Source organism: Balearica regulorum, unplaced genomic scaffold (assembly GCF_011004875.1).
Source record: "Balearica regulorum gibbericeps isolate bBalReg1 unplaced genomic scaffold, bBalReg1.pri scaffold_57_arrow_ctg1, whole genome shotgun sequence".
Taxonomy (NCBI): domain Eukaryota; kingdom Metazoa; phylum Chordata; class Aves; order Gruiformes; family Gruidae; genus Balearica; species Balearica regulorum.
Window position 1 is genome coordinate 26,611 of NW_022679074.1, and position 16,554 is coordinate 43,164.

Below are 16,554 nucleotides of genomic sequence, written 5' to 3' on the forward strand. Positions count from 1 at the left end.
GACAGTGGCGACAGGCTTTAATTTGGGTTTCTTGCCTACCCCTTGCCAGAAATTCTCTTGTTGGGTAGGCGTTTGCTTGCAGCTGTAATGCTGTGATGAGCTTTCTGTGTGGTATGCCCCTATAATGTTCTATCCAGTTCTTCCTGATCTTATCCTTCTCAAAGTTGGAAATCCCACGGCCCTGGGATAGCAGCCTGGTCCACTTTATGAATTCTTGTTTTCTCCAGTCACAAGGTCTCGGGAAGATGATTTGTGGAGCGGACATCTCCCATTCTGAGACAACTTCTTCACCGCCAATTACATCTGCTACTACCAGAACCGCTTTTGGGTCCCAGATAGATGGTACTTTATCTCCTCCAGCTGCAATCCACAACTTCCCAAATTCCTTCTCAATACCCTCCTGCCGCACAACCGCCCTTAGCGTCTCATCTGAAGACTGCGCAATTCTGTGTAGTCTTCTTGATATCCTTAAAGTAGAATTTTCCGCTTTACAGGGACAGAAATGTGTTTGGGTTAGTGCTTAGAGACTGTTGAATTTAGGGTTCAATGCACTACTTGCTTTGCTGATGACTGTATCTCTGAAGAAGAGCCAAAAGACTGATCAAAAGCATGCTTTGCTAAAGAGCATCCTTGAAGGAGAGCTGAAAAAGTGATACAGAGGAAACATCCTGCCCCAGAAGGCGCTGAGAGCTGGGCGAATGCCCGAGAGGCCTGAAGTCAGCAAGAAGCGCCAGTAACCAGGGGATGGGAAAGGTGGCTGCGGGGGCGGGGAGGGCAGGTTTACCACCACCTACCCAATTAAAGGACTATGCAAGTGACGCCCCCCCCACCCTCAAGGAGCATTCCTGCTCATTTAAAGATGCTTGACCAATAGTAGATGATGCGGTAATTAATAACCAAATAGCGTAAATTTAGGTGGGTTTTTCTAATCCTGTAACAAGATAACTATGTGGCAGATTCTGTGGGTGGTGTGCTAGCTGTGTGGAATTACCAGCTAGCACCCATCTCTGCGCAGACATGAAATAAAAAAAATACCTCTGCTCTGTGAGTGTCTATTGGCGTACTGCACACCGGGTAAACGATCCCACTTTTGGGACAACATTCTTGCCTGCACACTCGGGATTAATCCCAGAAGTCTGCTAATACCTAAACCGCCGTCTCTTGTGCTGGAATATAAAATGGCATCACAGATACTTGCGGGTAGATGTAACCACTCCTTGACGGTAGTTCGAATGGCTAAGTCAAGAGCTTCTAGGTCAGTGGCTTTGACATGGACTTGGTCCGCAAGATAGATCAATCGCGGAATAGTGTAACCCTTCAAGATGTCTACCTCTTGTAACGGCTTCAATGGAGCCTTCCCAATCTGTTGTAACCATCCGTTCACTTTTTCCATTAGTTCTGGTTGTGATATTCCAATCCATGGGTCAATGCATAATCCCAGATATTTTTCAGAACCTGCCCAGTTCAATCATATTGAGGGGAGTGCCATTAATTGTCCATAGGGGGCAGTCATTAACTGTAAAAGAGTCTCTCATCGGCTGCGTATAAAAGCCGTGGCACTTCTCACCCTGTGTTTTGAGGCCAGTTAGATCGCAAAAGACCTCCAAGATCTCAATGCTCTTCTGCATTCCATCCCATGAATTGCTCCGTAAAACTAAAAAAATAGTGTTCCTATTTTCCGGTTGCTGTAGGGCAGGACTGACTCCTGCCGAGCCCTCAGCAGAGACCCTGTTCCCTGGGGCAACCTCAGCCAGCACCTGCAGAGCTCGTGAAAGGGACCTGCCAAAACTCTTCCTGAAAGGGTAGAGGCAGTTTGTGGGATTTCTCTGAGAAACTGAGAAGGTTTTGCTCAGAGAACTCTGTCCGAACCTATTGGTGCCTTTTCCTCTCTGAACAGGCCCCCATGCCCAGAGAGACCAAGTGTCCAACGACAGCTCCATCACCCAGTTCCTCCTCCTGGCATTCAGAAATGTATGGGAGCTGCAGCTCTTGCGCTTCTGCCTCTTCCTGGGCATCTACCTGGCTGCCCTCCTGGGCAAGGGTCTCATCATCACCGCCATAGCCTGCGACCACTGCCTCCACACCGCCATGTACTTCTTCCTCCTCAACCTCTCCCTCCTCGACCTGGGCTCCATCGCCACCACTCTCCCCAAAGCCACGGCCAATTCCCTCTAGGACACCAGGGCCATCTCCTACCCACAATGTGCTGCTCCGCTCTTTTCTTTTCTTTTCTGATGGCAGCAGAGTATTGTCTTCTCAGCGTCATGGCCTACGACCGCTACGCTGCCATCTGCAGCCCCCTGCACTACGGGACCCTCCTGGGCAGCAGAGCTTGTGCCCACATGGCAGCGGCCGCCTGGGGCAGTGGGTTTCTCAGTGCTGTCCTGCACACTGCCAATACATTTTCACTACCCCTCTGCCAAGGCAATGCTGTGGACCAGTTCTTCTGGGAACTTCCCAAGATCCTCAAGCTCTCCTGCTCACACTCCTACCTCAGGGAAGTTGGGCTTATTGGTTTTAGTGCTTTTCTGTTTTGGGGTTGTTTGGTTTTCATCGTGCTGTCCTATGTGCAGATCTTCAGGGCTGTGCAGAGGATCCCCTCGGAGCAGGGACGGCACAAAGCCTTTTCCACGTGCCTCCCTCACCTGGCCGTGGTCGCCCTGTTCATCAGCACTGGCATGTTTGCCTACCTGAAGCCCCCCTCCATCCCCTCCCCATCCCTGGACCTGGTGGTGACTGTTCTGTACTTGTTGGTGCCTCCAGCAGTGAACCCCCTCCTCTACAGCATGAGGAACCAGGAGCTCAAAGACGCACTCAGGAAGCTGATGATTCACTTGTCTCTCAGCAGCCATAAGCCGCCCATGTCTCTTCACAAGTGATTGCCAATTTGTCTGGGGAACCTGCTGTGCTTTTGGCACTTTCTCTGTGATACTCTTCTTGTTGGCATCGGGTGGTGTGTTAGGGCCTGGGCCTGGGCTGAGCCTTCACCTGTGGGTGCCCAGTGCCCCTGGAGACGGTGAACGATTCACAGGGTTCTGCCTGGGACTTTCTCCCCGGGCCTTTCAAGCACCACAGCCCACTTGCTCTGCAGAGCAGCACCGCCAGCTCGGGGCCCTGCAGGGAGAACAGGGAGGAGGCAGGAATTTCCAGCCAGGCCAGCACAGAAACTGTCCCCTGGGAAAAGGCTCTGTAGGGGCAGGGACCTCCCTGGAGAAGAGGACCCAAGGGAGCAACTCTGTTCTTCTGGCAGGGAATAAATGGCAAAGGAAAATCTCTTTGTGCATGCACCAGCTCAGGGCAGGCTGCGCTGTTACTGGGGCAGTAGGAGCAGCCTGGGGAGCTCCCGGGCCAGGAGCCTGGTGTAGGGGAGAGGGGCTGCTGGCAGTGGGATCTCTTGGAGAGAAGAGCAGGGGACACAGGGAGACACTGGCCACTGCCTCCTCATCCCATGGCTGGCCCCAGTCCTGGGGCTGGTGCGGGGGCTGGCCCCCTTCTTTCCCCCCTAGGAGCTGCTTTGCCCTGCACAGGGGCTTTGGCTGTGGTGTGAGTGCCCAGAGCTCTCCATGCAGCACCATGTGGTGGGCACTGCCATGGGGGCCAGCCCGGGCTGGGATGCTGGGCTGGGCGAGGGAGAGGGCAGGTGTGTTGGGGAGAGCTGGGGAGAGCTCAGCTGGCCTCGAAAGGGCCCAGGAGAGAAGAACATCAGTGTGCAGCTCAGACTGCTTACCGCACAGGCTTAGGACTCACGGCAGTGGGTTTGTGGTGCAGAGTTAGGGCTCGTGGACGGGAACGGAGACATGCCGGTGCAAGAGGCAGGCGTGGTAGTGTTAGGTTAACGCCTGGACTTGATGTTCTGAAGGGTCTTTTCAAAAGTAAATGATTCTATATCCACTGGTGGTTTTGGAGTAGGGAGGTTAGGACTGTAACGAGCCACTTAATATTCTTTTTCTCCTTTGTTAAGAAGAAAATAGGAGTCTTCCAGGCCTTGAAAGAAATTAATTTTGGAGGTGAGTTATGTTGCCACTTAAAAGCAAACAGCCACCTTTATGTCAGTGGTTAATGTAACTTCAGTGTTCACTTACACGTATCCTTTTCTAAAGTTGGACTGTAGCCACGTTTTCCATCTGCAACGCTGCCAACGAGTACTAGAAAACAGATGGCTTGAGCCAAGGAAAACTTTGGGGTTGATGACCTGTCCTATTTGCAAGGTAAAGGAGCTGTGTGTTTCCCGCCTAGGTCAAAGAAGAGAGGAGAGCCCAGCCTGTGCCCTTGGTGGCATGGACAGACTGGGAAGGTGGCCCAGGGCCTTCACGGCCCCCCAGCCTCTCTCACTGGCCTTTCCAGCACTGGCTCCTCCCCACAGCATTATGGCTGAGTCTGGCTGTGAGGCCATGTCCATCCTCCTGCTGGGCTCAGTGCCTGTATCGGGGCAATGGCCAGCCGTGCCCGGCCTCTCAACCTTGCCCGGGAGCTGGCAGACCCCGCAGCAGGGGAGTTTTAAAGCCCCACATGGGACAGAGCTGGGGCTGGGGAAGGGTCGGGTGTTGGGGGAGGCTGCAAAAGTAGGAGGGTTGTGGGGGGGGCAAAGTGAACTGAGGGCTGTCTGTGGGATCGTGATGGGAGAACTCCCCCCAACCCTTGAATTTACTCTTCCCTGTGCTGTGCCTGCACTGGGGGGCTATGGGAGCATGTGTGGGCAGCAGGGATGGGCCAGCACCGGGACAGGGCAATGACAGGGGCCATGAAGCAGCTGGCAGGAGGTGGGAGCAAGGACGAGCTCTCAGGAAGGAATGTCTATGCATTTCCTTTATTGTGGAGCTCTGTTTGAAGGCAAGGGACCGCTTGCCTGGTGTTGGTGGTTGCATGGGAAGTCAAGAGCATGTCATGGTTTTACCCCAACCGGAGGCTGAGCCCCACGCAGCCGCTTGCTCACTCCCCCGCAACGGGATGGGGGAGAGAATTGCAAAAAGTTAAAGTGAGAAAACTCGTGGGTTGAGATAAAGACAGTTTAATAGGTAAAGCAAAAGCCGTGCGCGCAAGCAAAGCAAAGCAAGGAAATCATTCACCGCTTCCCATGGGTAGGCAGGCGTTCAGCCATCTCCAGGAAAGCAGGGCTCCATCACACGTCACAGTTACTTGGGAAAACAAACGCCATCACTCTGAATGCTGCCGCGCCTGCCCCCCCCAAGCCCCCAGTCCCTCTTCTTCCCCAAGCTCCTTATAAACTGAGCATGACGTCATATAGTATGCAATATTCTTTGGTCTGTTTGGGTCACCTGTCCTGTGTCTCCTCCCAACTCCTTTTGCACCCCCAGCCATCCCGCTGGCAGGGCAGTGCGAGAAGCAGGAAAGGCCTTGGCTCTGGGTAAGCACTGCTCAACAATAGGTCCCTAGAACAAAAACATCTCTATACTATCAACACTGCTTCCAGCACAAATCCAAAACATAGCCCCATACTAGCTAATATGAAGAAAATTAACCCTCTCAGCTGAAACCAGGACAGAGCATAGAGAAGAGCTTTCATTGCTGCTGAGACTGAGGCTGAACCAGGAAAATGCAGGGCTGGTGCTGAAAGGGGAGGGGGATTTAATAAGAGCAGACTGAGGTGAGGCTGAGGGGCTCGACACCTTCTGTGCTCAGGCCGTCTTTACTGGAAAGGTCTCCAGAGCCACTGCTCCGTACTTCCCTAGTTTCCCCTCCCTCCTCCAAGAGGCGTCACTGAACCACACAGGGATTTGTCAGGTGGGATTCAAAGGCAGGGGCTGCCTTTCTGCAGGAAGGAGGGGTTTCCCCCCCTGAGGGAGTGGGTGATTTTTCCTGGGTTTGGAGCAGCTTGGGCGCTCCCTCCCCCACTTGCTGTGTGTGACTGGAAGGCTCCAGCTGGGCATACCACTTCTAACCGGTTCCTGGTGCGACTCCCACAGGGCTGGGGTGCTGCCAGTGCAGGCCTCCGGGCATTCAAGGGCCCTCGCAGGGTGAGGGATTGTCGCCCTAGCATTCTTGCAGCCTCCTGCAAGCCTCGCCTGACCACAAAGAGGCCTTTCTCCCAGAGCCAGTATCGCTTTTCTGCACCTTTGAAGCTGCCTGAATGAAACCCTCCGTTCCACGCTGCCACACGTCTAGAGATGCCCCAGGAAGGGCAAAACCCCATTCCATCTGGAGTGGATCTGTCGGGTGTGCTGGGCCCAAAGCTCGATATGCCCCTGCTTCAAAACCCAGTAATTCTGGGGCTTCCTCATGAAGAGGGGTCCAATCCCAGGAAGCTCTTTTGCACGTTAGATCGTACGGGGGACGAGCTATGACAGAGAAATCCGGACTCTGCTTCCTGCAGCATACCAGCAAGCCTAGGGTATGTTGCAGCTCCTTTTTGGTTTCTGGGATTTCTCTCTGTTGTCAGGTGGCCAAGGTGTTGGGGGAATACACGCGGCTCCTCCTTTCCACCATCTGCCCAAGACCTTCACCTCAGCGGAGGGGAGTTGTACCTTTTCTGCCGGAACCTGAAGTTCTCAACTTTCCAGGTGAGTAATTATTTTCTTTTGGGTTTGTCCCACTGCAGTGGCGTCGGTCCCCCCCCAATATATCATCAATGTGTTGGTACATTTTAACTCCCCCCTTTGGGGATGATTTCTGATAGTGCTGGGGCCAGGGCGTGATGTGCCAAGGTAGGCAAATGCCGATATCCTTGGGGCAAAGGAGTAAGGGTCTATTGCATACCTTGCCATGTGAATGCAAATCTATCTCGGTCGCCTTCCTGTAGAGGAACCATGAAAAACATATCTGTTACATCAGTGGTGGCTAAAATGTTATGGGACTGTTCCTGTATGGTGACAATCTGTTGGGCTGTATCAGGCACAGCTGCTGTCAGGGGACTAGTGCCTGCGTTTAAGGGGCAAAAATCGAACGTAAGCCACCACTTCCCGTCCAGGACTTCCCCTTCAAATAAATCCAATCCCAGACTATTGGTGGGGAGCACTCCCAACACCATAGTGGTCTTGGTGGGGGTGGTGTCTGCCAGCAACCAGCACTCTACTTGGGCTGTAGGTTGGGGTTTGCAATATCCAAATACATCGGTAACCCCTATCTGTTATTAATCGGGGACAACCCCACTCCGGCCTGCGGTATCGGCATTTAAATCAGAGATTTGGGCCCCTGTGTCTAGCAGAAAAGTGACCGGAGTCTTAAAAGAACCAAGGAGAAAGGCACAGAGCGGTTCTGGAGAAACAGCTTTTAATTGACAAAACACAAGAGAAAAGGTCCCATCAAAGCTACTCTAACCCCCCCTCCCTCCCCCAAATGCACCACCCCTCCTCCCCCATCCTCCACTCCCCCCACCTCCCCCTCATCCCTGCTCTGGCTCTACTTCCCCCCCTGCCACCCCCGGGCTGCCGGCCAGAGCCCTGCGCTTGCTGGCCAGCATTGGCAAGGCGCTCTGCCCCCGCTTCTTCCCCCACTTCTCGCAGGCGGCAGCCTGGGACGGTGGCAGGGCCATCCACGCAGCCCCCCACGGCTCCTGGGGCTCCATCCCCATGGTGTAGAACTCTCCCAGGCTCGGGATGGCATCGGTGGTCTTGGGGACACTGTAGTCGGGGGTGAGCAGCTCCTTGAGCAGGGAGAGCGAGGCAAAGTCACAGTGGGGGGTGGCTGTGCCGGTGCCACCAAGCTCCCCAGGCACAGGGCTGCTGCCGAAACTATCCTGGCTGACCCCCACCGCATCCAGGGAGACACCAAAGAGCCTTAGGGCCTCTTGGAGAAGCTCCTCCTCGGAGACTGCAAAGTCTCTGTCTGGGTCCCCAGGGGCTTGTTTGTGGGGGCCAGCAGAGGGGCTGAGGGGGGTGTCGAGGCCCAGGGGGGATGTTGTTGCCCGGGTGTGCCCCCACAGGGGTGGCTGTGCCAGAGCTGTTGATCTGGGCAGGCTGCCCCTTGATGTGCCGGTAGCCAGGGATGGACGTGGGCAGTGCTGGGGGGGCTGGGACCTCCACTCTCCCCTGATAGTTTTGGGATGTGAAGTGTGGCGGCTGTCCCTGTGGGGTCAGAGGGGCTGCCCAGGCCGGGAGGGTCCTACGGACCCTGGGGCCCCCCCCACAGGGCAGCACCCAGCAGAGAGGTGGTGCCATGGTTGAGCGTGGAGCTGGCCGGGGGAGGCAGGTTGGTGACCGTCCACTCGATGTGGAAGACGCAGGGCTCGAAGAAGCAGCCGCATGTGCTGGTGGGACAGGCTTGCAAAGCAGGGAAGAGACTGGCTTCTAGGAGGTGAAACGGGAGAGATGGCCCTCTCTGAAACTGGGGAAATTCTCTGGGAATTGGATTTCCTGGGCACGCATCAGGCAGGCGAGAGCAGGGCCGCTTGCCTGGGCTTGCTGAAGCCCTGTGCCAAAAGTGCCATGGGGCCAGGGCTGATGAGGATGCTGGGTGTGCCCGGTGGCCAGGGATGGCGAAGGCACCGGAGTGCCAGAGCAGCCAGGGGTGCCATACCTGCTGGTGGTAGTGCCTGGGGGCCCTGGGGTGCCACCCGCAGTGAGGGTGCCCGGGCTGCGGGGAAGGGCTGCTGCTGGCGGGGCAGTGGGCACAGGTTGGCTGCGCCTGGAAGAGAGACAGGAGCGATGGCCAGCGGTCACCTCTGCTCTTGCCCCCAGGAGCGTCCCCGGGGTGCAGGGGTCGGGGTGGGTCCCTACCTTGGGGGTAGAAGGTTTGGGGAAGGACAAAAGTCTGCGGGAGCCGGGGTGCCGGGGGGTCGCGGGGGCTGCGCGGTGGGAGCTGCAGCGGTGGCAGCGCCGTGTTGCGTTCTGGCTGTTGGCTGCTAAGGACTCTCTGGCGTCTCCCAGGAAGGAATGTGGGGCCTCCGTGTGTTCCGCCCCGCCCCAACAGCCTCCCCAGCCCCTCCTGCCTGGGGAGGGAAAGGGTTCAGGGGGGGCCTTGCTGCGTTGCCAGAGCTGGCACGTCCTTGGGATTTGTGGGACTTGGTGGGATGAGTGCCACGCCTGGAGTGCTGGCATGGAGGCTCCAGGCTGTTCAGGAGGGGTAGGCAGGGCAGGCGAGGTGGAGGTGTCGCACTCTATGGAAGGGAGAGGTTGGATGGCACAGCCCTTACAGTCAGCAAGGATGTGCTGGAGAGCCTCTGTGTGAGGATGAGGGGCATGGAAAACAAAGCAGCTGTTGCAGCGGGTGTCTGCTACCGATGGCCCAGCCGGGATGCCCGCACTGCGGAGTTACTCGATAGGCCATGAGGAGAAATCTCTGGAGGAGCAGTCCTTGTCTTGATGGCACATTTTGGCTTCCCAGACATCAGCTTGTTGTCCGAGCAGTGGATTCGTTGCCTGGTGTGCGATAAGCCAATTCTCACACACAGAGGAGACATACTGCTTTTTATTCAGGCCTGGGTGCTCAGTGGATTCCCACAAATCAAGCACACCTAATGCCCGTTCTCTGTCACATTTATACACAAACCTTCCAAATTAGGACACTCCCAGTTACAACGATTGCTTCATATTTCTTCTCCTAGCATGCAAACTAGAAGGCATGCTCGGTTCTTTTCTCTGCCTTTATCTTTGGGTAGGTGGTATAGTTTGGGTAGGGGGCTCATGGGTCGGTGGTTGCAGAGACCCTGGCCCAAATTCCCTTTCCCCTAGTTTCTCAATACTTCTGGCACTCCCAAAAGGTTCTTCGGGGTCTGTTGATCAGACTAACGATGTATGGGTTATGCTTCTACCTCTTGACAAGCACATCATCATTGACACATTCTCTGGGTAAATAGGAACTGACGTAATGGGTGCACTGTACAATGGCCATCCTCAGGAGTCCCTAGCCACTGTTTACAAAACTCTCTGTGACATCCTTAACTGTGAAAAACTCTCTGCAACATTCTTAACCGTGGAACCTTGAAAAACGATTTGTAACTTTTTAGCTGCAGATTCAGGATTAAGTTTTAACCTTGATGAAGGATATCACGGTCCGACTCAAAGCACGTGATGAAACTGTGAAAACATCAAGGTAGGGAAGGATTATTTACTGTACTAAATGGTCTTACAAGCAGCGTGCTCTGTTGCCCTGTGGATAGCATAATATCATCACTGGCATGACTGGTAATTTTCTGTTTCTTTCCTAGTACAGGGATGCATTTATGAAGGCAAATCCAGGGGTGCAGCTGGTGCCTCACAACAAAACAACCTGTGAAAGCCCAGACACCCGCTGTTACAAAGAGGAAAAAGCAAACTCTGCCAAAGAGTTACCAAGGCTGAGGAAAGGGGCAAAAAGTGAAGCAATGCCACGGCCTAACTTTGGGATGGCAGGTGAGATTTCCATCCATGTTCCTCAAAGGGAACAGCCTCGTGTTGTTTGAGGATGCGGTGTTGGAATCAAACCGCAAGGCCAGTTTTCTTTACTGCAGACTGCACTGCAGTGCAAATACCTTTCATGTCCCACACTGAGTTGCCAGGTGTGGTGGGTTGACCCTGGCTGGGGGCCAGGTGCCCACCAGAGCCGCTCTATCACTCCCCTCGTTCACCAGACAGGGGAGAAGAAGTATCACCAAAAGCTTATGGGTCGAGATAAGGACAGGGAGACATCACTCACTAGTTATTGTCACAAGCAAAACAGAGTGAACTTAGAGAGGAAATTTATCTGAACTTATTACTAAGCGAAACAGAGTAGAGGAATGAGAAATAAAATCCAATCTTAAAACACCTGCCCCCAGCCCTCCCAACTTCCCGGGCTCAACTTCACTCCCGGCTTCAACCTCCGCCCCTCCTCAGTGGCACAGGGGGACGGGGAATGGGGGTTACGGTCAGTTCATCACACGTTGTTTCTGCCGCTTCTTCCTCCTCAGGGGGACGACTCCTCTCATCCTTCCCCTGCTCCAGCATGGAGTCCCTCTCACGGGAGACAGTCCTTCACCAACTTCTCCAACGTGAGTCTCTCCCACGGGGTGCAGACCTTCAGGAGCAGACTGCTCCAGCGTGGGTCCCCCACGGGGTCACAAGTCCTGCCAGCAAACCTGCTCTGGCGTGGGCTCCTCTCTCCACGGATCCACAGGTCCTGCCAGGAGCTTGCTCCAGCGCGGGCTTCCCACGGGGTCACAGCCTCCTTCAGGTGTCTCCACCTGCTCCGGCGTGGGGTCCTCCACGGGCTGCAGGTGGAATCGCTACACCCCCTCATCCTCCCTCCATGGGCTGCAGGGGGACAGCCTGCTTCACCATGGTCTTCACCACGGGCTGCAGGGGAATCTTGCTCCGGCGCCTGGAGCACCTCCTCCCCCTCCTTCTTCACTGACCTTGGTGTCTGCAGATGTTCTTACATCTTCTCACTCCTCTCTCTGGCTGCAAAAGCACTCTCTAACTGTTTTTGTCTTTCTTAAATATGTTATCACAGAGGCGCTGATTGGCTTGGCCTTGGCCAGCGGCGGGTCCGTCTTGGAGCCGGCTGGCATTGGCTCTATCAGACACAGGGGAAGCTTCTAGCAGCTTCTCACAGAAGCCACCCCTGTAGCCCCCCCGCTACCAAAACCTTGCCACACAAAACCAACACATTCCACCCCTCGCCTCTGTGAATCACATATTTAAGAATTATCATTAAAATATACATTCAACACAAAACTTCACAAACACTAATCACATCAACAAAGAAAAAGAAAAAGAATTCCCCACACCAAAATCAAAACAACACTATCACAACACCAAACAAGAGTGGACAATCTATGCACAAAATCTACCTCTAGTCCCTTCACCACTATATCACTCTCAAGTTACGTTCAGTCAATGTTTTGCCCGTTACCTCTTCCAATTACTATCCTTATCTCGATTTTCTCGAGCCCCACGTTGGGCGCCAAAAAAGACTGTGGTGGGTTGACCCTGGCTGAAGGCCAGGTGCCCACCAGAGCCGCTCTATCACTCCTCTGATTCATTAGACAGGGGAGAAGAGGTACAATGAAAAAAACTTACGGGTCGAGATAAGGACAGGGAGAGATCATTCTCTAATTATCATCACGAGCAAAACAGACCGAACTTAGAGAGGGAATTCATCTTATTTATTACTAAGCAAAACAGAGTAGAGGAATGAGAAATAAAACCAAATCTTAAAAACACCTCCCCCCACCCCTCCCATCTTCCCGGGCCCAACTTCACTCCCAGCTTCAACCTCCGCCCCCCGCAGCGGCACAGGGGGACGGGGAGTGGGGGTTACGGTCAGTTCATCATGCGGTGTTTCTGCCGCTTCTTCATCCTCAGGGGGAGGACTCATTGTTCCCCCGCTCCAGCGTGGGGTCCCTCTCACGGGAGACAGTCCTTCACGGCCTTCTCCAACGTGAGTCTCCTCCACGGGGTGCAGACCTTCAGGAGCAAACTGCTCCAGCGTGGGTCCCCCACGGGGTCACAAGTCCTGTCAGCAAACCTGCTCTGGCGTGGGCTCCTCTCTCCACGGATCCACAGGTCCTGCCAGGAGCTTGCTCCAGCGCGGGCTTCCCACGGGGTCACAGCCTCCTTCAGGTGTCTCCACCTGCTCCGGCGTGGGGTCCTCCACGGGCTGCAGGTGGAATCGCTACACCCCCTCATCCTCCCTCCATGGGCTGCAGGGGGACAGCCTGCTTCACCATGGTCTTCACCACGGGCTGCAGGGGAATCTTGCTCCGGCGCCTGGAGCACCTCCTCCCCCTCCTTCTTCACTGACCTTGGTGTCTGCAGATGTTCTTACATCTTCTCACTCCTCTCTCTGGCTGCAAAAGCACTCTCTAACTGTTTTTGTCTTTCTTAAATATGTTATCACAGAGGCGCTGATTGGCTTGGCCTTGGCCAGCGGCGGGTCCGTCTTGGAGCCGGCTGGCATTGGCTCTATCAGACACAGGGGAAGCTTCTAGCAGCTTCTCACAGAAGCCACTCCTGTAGCCCCCCCGCTACCAAAACCTTGCCACACAAAACCAACACAACTTCACCTTCCGTGAGTTCTGTTTTAGAGCCGGAAGTGTGTGTTGTCACCTTATAAAACTCTCATGAAAAGTGATGCTGCCTTTCGAGCAGAGAACTGGGGAGACCTGCAGTGTCTCAAGTCTGTGTCTTGGAAGGCTTGTGGTCCAGCTGTGTTGTGAACCCAGCCTGGCGCCGGAGAAACTCGCAGTGCTGGATGCTGTCCTGTGTGTAGTCCTGACCTGCAAGGCTGAGGCAGGAGAGAGGTGGTGAAATGGCTGGAAGTGTAAAGGTGAGGTCATGTGAAATCCATGAGTCTAACGGTGAGAAATGTCCAGCTATCCCTAGTCTTAAGGCAAGGATCTTGGTCTGTGTTCTGCTGGTAGAGCAGAGATGTGAATGTAAAGAGCGGCTGGAAAAGCAGCCTGTTCATGCGAATGGAAAAACCTCAAGACCTTGATGAAACTTCAGCCTTCCTCTTCCCTTGCCTGTGACTCTTTTCACATGCTTTCTGTTGCTCCTTCTAGAGAGAATTGCTGAGGCTCTGGAAAATGCCTTCATACTTCCGCAAAGTCATCCCATATGCCATCCCCGGGGCCCTGGCCCTTCCTGGCTGCTGGTGGATCTATTCCCACAGAAAAAAGCAGGCAAGCTCTTCTGACAACCAAGAAGGAGTAGCTGCTGAAGAAGAGCAGCAGCAAGAAGTGCCAGAGGAGGATTCAACACCAATGGAAGAAGCAGGCGTTCTGATGAGAGAGGCAGCCTTCGAGGAAGAGGAACACCCAGAGAATGAAACCTCGACCTCCCTGCCATCAGCAGGGTCGACGACGCCCTCTCTTCCCTGTCAAACTCAGGAGAGGCCAGATCTCTCAGAGGACCATCCAGACCTGTCCGTAAGAACACTTCAGCCCAGCACTGTTGCAGACAACAGTGCAAAGCCAGAACCAACGGGATCTCAGGATGAAAGCAGTGGCCCTGCTTGTCTTTCTCTCCCCCTGGCCTCGGAGTGTCACGGCAGTGCTGCAGGGAGCCTGGTAGAGGATTCAAGCTCTACTGCCAACCCAGATGAGTGTGCAGCAGGTGGGTATGCATTTGCTCTCAGAATTCCCATCTCCGTAGGACCCCGTGTTAGCTGGGTGATCTTCAGGGTCTGTTGCCAAGGGGCGAACAGGCTGGTCCCCTTTCAGTACAAAGTTAATTCTTGTCTAAAGCTAAGCGTGTGCTTGAGTAGCCCAGTGAAGTGGGCCGTGTCTGGATGGAGGCCAGGCTGTTGAACACCTTGCTGGCTTGAGACGTGCTCATCCAAGTGGTTTCTGCTTCAGTTCAGGCAGCCTCTAGGAAGCACTGGGTTCCTCTCTGTGCTGACGGGCTGCTGCTGAATGGAAGCTGGAAGGCAGCAGGTTTCTGAGGTGCTGCTGGATGAAGCAGGGAAGTGCTCTGAGGAACTGTGATCAAATGAGTTGGTTGCAGACCACTTCCCCGGAAGCAAAGTCTATGGCAAACAGCTGCCCTCTTTGCCTTTGCATTTCTAGGCATCTGTGTGGTGTACCTAGTGAAGATGTGGCAAATGGGAAGCAGCTGTTGGGTTTCGTTTCTCTTTGGTCTTGCGCTGGATGGTCTGACTACCTGGAAGCAAGTGAGGCTCTTCCTGCTTCCGCTGGTTCATCTGGAGGGAGGAAGGATCAGCCTTGCGTTACGCTGACTGCACTGTGTCTGGGCTCTGACCAGTAGGAAGGTGTTTGAGTTTGCCCCCTTGCCAAGTGGGAGGATTCCTGGTATCAGCTGATGGTTTGGAAACAAAACACGGCTCAGCTCTGGCACCTTCTTTCTTCAAGCATCGGCGAAATTTGGGCAAGAGGCAAGCCCTTACCCCAGCCAGTAGTGTGCACAGCTGGCATTCAGGTCACTGCGCAACCCCTGTTGGGGCCAGAATGTCATGTCAGTGCAAAGAGCAGAGGAAGAGCGTGCGTGTCCCGTGCCCCCCCCTTTCCGCATGCTGAACTCCCTGTGAAAAGCCCTCTTGAAGCCATGGGGAAAGGCAAAATACCTCGCAGCAGCAGCAGCAGCAGCAGCAGGAGCCCAGGGTTGATGTCAGCATAGCTCTCCTTCAGCTGGTCCCTTTGACTTAGTGTCCTGTCTCTGCTGCTGTGTAAGGTGTTGCTATTTTGAAGGACTCCTGCTGAACTCAGGCCTCTGTTGAGTTCCTAGAGGCGTGCAGGTTTTTCTTCAGGTATGAAAGGAAACCTTTGGTAGGTCATGTGGGACAGGACTTGACCCCTTCTGAAATACTGGAGACCCTGATACAGGAAGATCCCAACTGAATGCCTAGGAAGAGCTCAATGTAAGCTCTCTAGGAAATGCTGCATTTTCCTGGCCTTGGGTCTGGTAGCTGGACTGTGTGGGTTGTCTGAATGCTAACACGTGTGCATGTCCTGTAGGTTTGGCTGTCAAAGGCATGGATTTTGTGGACAGTGACTGTGCCATGAGGAAGGCAGTGACGCACCAGCACGCTCCTCCAGAAGGAGGCTCCTGCAAGTCCGACCTCACTATCTGGGAAATAGAGGTCCCCAAGGTAACCACCGCTGGGCTGCTCACACCTCCTGCCGTGCCCTACATAGCCATCTTCTGGTTCTTCCAGTCTGGTACCGGCTCCGTGCCATCCCAGGGGGGAGATCCGCAACCACTAAACGGAGAGGATTTAAGCATTTAGCTCCCAAGATGTGAAGATGAATCTATGAAAAGGAGCTGTGCTTACGGAGCTCTATCTACCTGACCTTTTCCCAGACCAGCTGAAGTCTGCCCTGGTCCAGCATTGCCTTTCTTCTCCCGTCTGGCCCGACACTACAGGACCTGGGAATGTGGCTGAAATAAGCCACAGAGAAGAGTGTTGTTTGATCTCTGTTCCTCTTCCTAACTGTTGGTTTCTCGACTCTTTCACAAAGGCTTTAGTTTGCCGCTTGATGGGCAGAAAAGGAAAATTTCTGAGGTTCCTGGAGGAAGCATCTGGTGCCAAAGTTTATGTCACAAGAGTACCTTATTTTGGTGGCTCCCGCCTCTGTCACATCGAAGGTAAGTGGAATGCCTCTCGATTTGTGCTCTGCTGCGTACCTTGGGGGCCTGAATTCGATGGGCAAGGAATTGAAACAGATTTTGTGGCTTTGTGAGTCTAGTGCTTTAGAAAACTTTTCTGCTCAGTGCTGTTACAGTAGAGGTATAAGCCAAGGGTGCCTTGGCATGTGAACCCTCTATTCTCGAGGCGAGAATGCTTTTTAGCATCTTCAGCTGCTGTAGTTTAACCAATGCCTTTTGCAGGATCACTCCAGGCTTGAAGAAGGAGCTAGGGCATGCATCAGCAAATATAGCAGTCGTGCCTGTGAAGGATGTTAGCTTAATGGTGGCTGAAAAACACCTGCCAGTGAATTGGGTTCATCCTGGAAGCTAAAGCTGTAAAACTGGGGCCTGGTGGCCTGAGTTGCTAACCTTGCTCTGGTAGCAGGCTACATGGCCAGTCTCTGAAAAGTGAAGTTGTTGACGTAGTGCAGAACGCTTTTGGTAGCTCTGTCGCTTCACGTGGTGGGGGTGTCCTCAGCGCATATATGTGCTAGAGACTGACTTTGGGATTTTTGTCTTCCAGGCTCGGCACAACAAGTAGAAAAAGTCCTGA

General features: G+C 54.1%; 1 protein-coding gene across 1 annotated transcript; it reads left to right on the plus strand.

Moving 5' to 3' along the window:
- Positions 1-2,264: 2,264 nt before the first annotated feature.
- Positions 2,265-2,879, plus strand: LOC104642708 (olfactory receptor 14J1-like). The gene has a single exon (XM_075741564.1). The coding sequence runs from the start codon at positions 2,265-2,267 to the stop codon at positions 2,877-2,879; it is 615 nt and encodes a 204-aa protein (XP_075597679.1).
- Positions 2,880-16,554: the final 13,675 nt, after the last annotated feature.

Bases quoted from the DNA above. Each gene is read 5' to 3' on its own strand.
- LOC104642708 (XM_075741564.1), top strand. From the start codon at position 2,265: ATGGCCTACGACCGCTACGCTGCCATCTGCAGCCCCCTGCACTACGGG.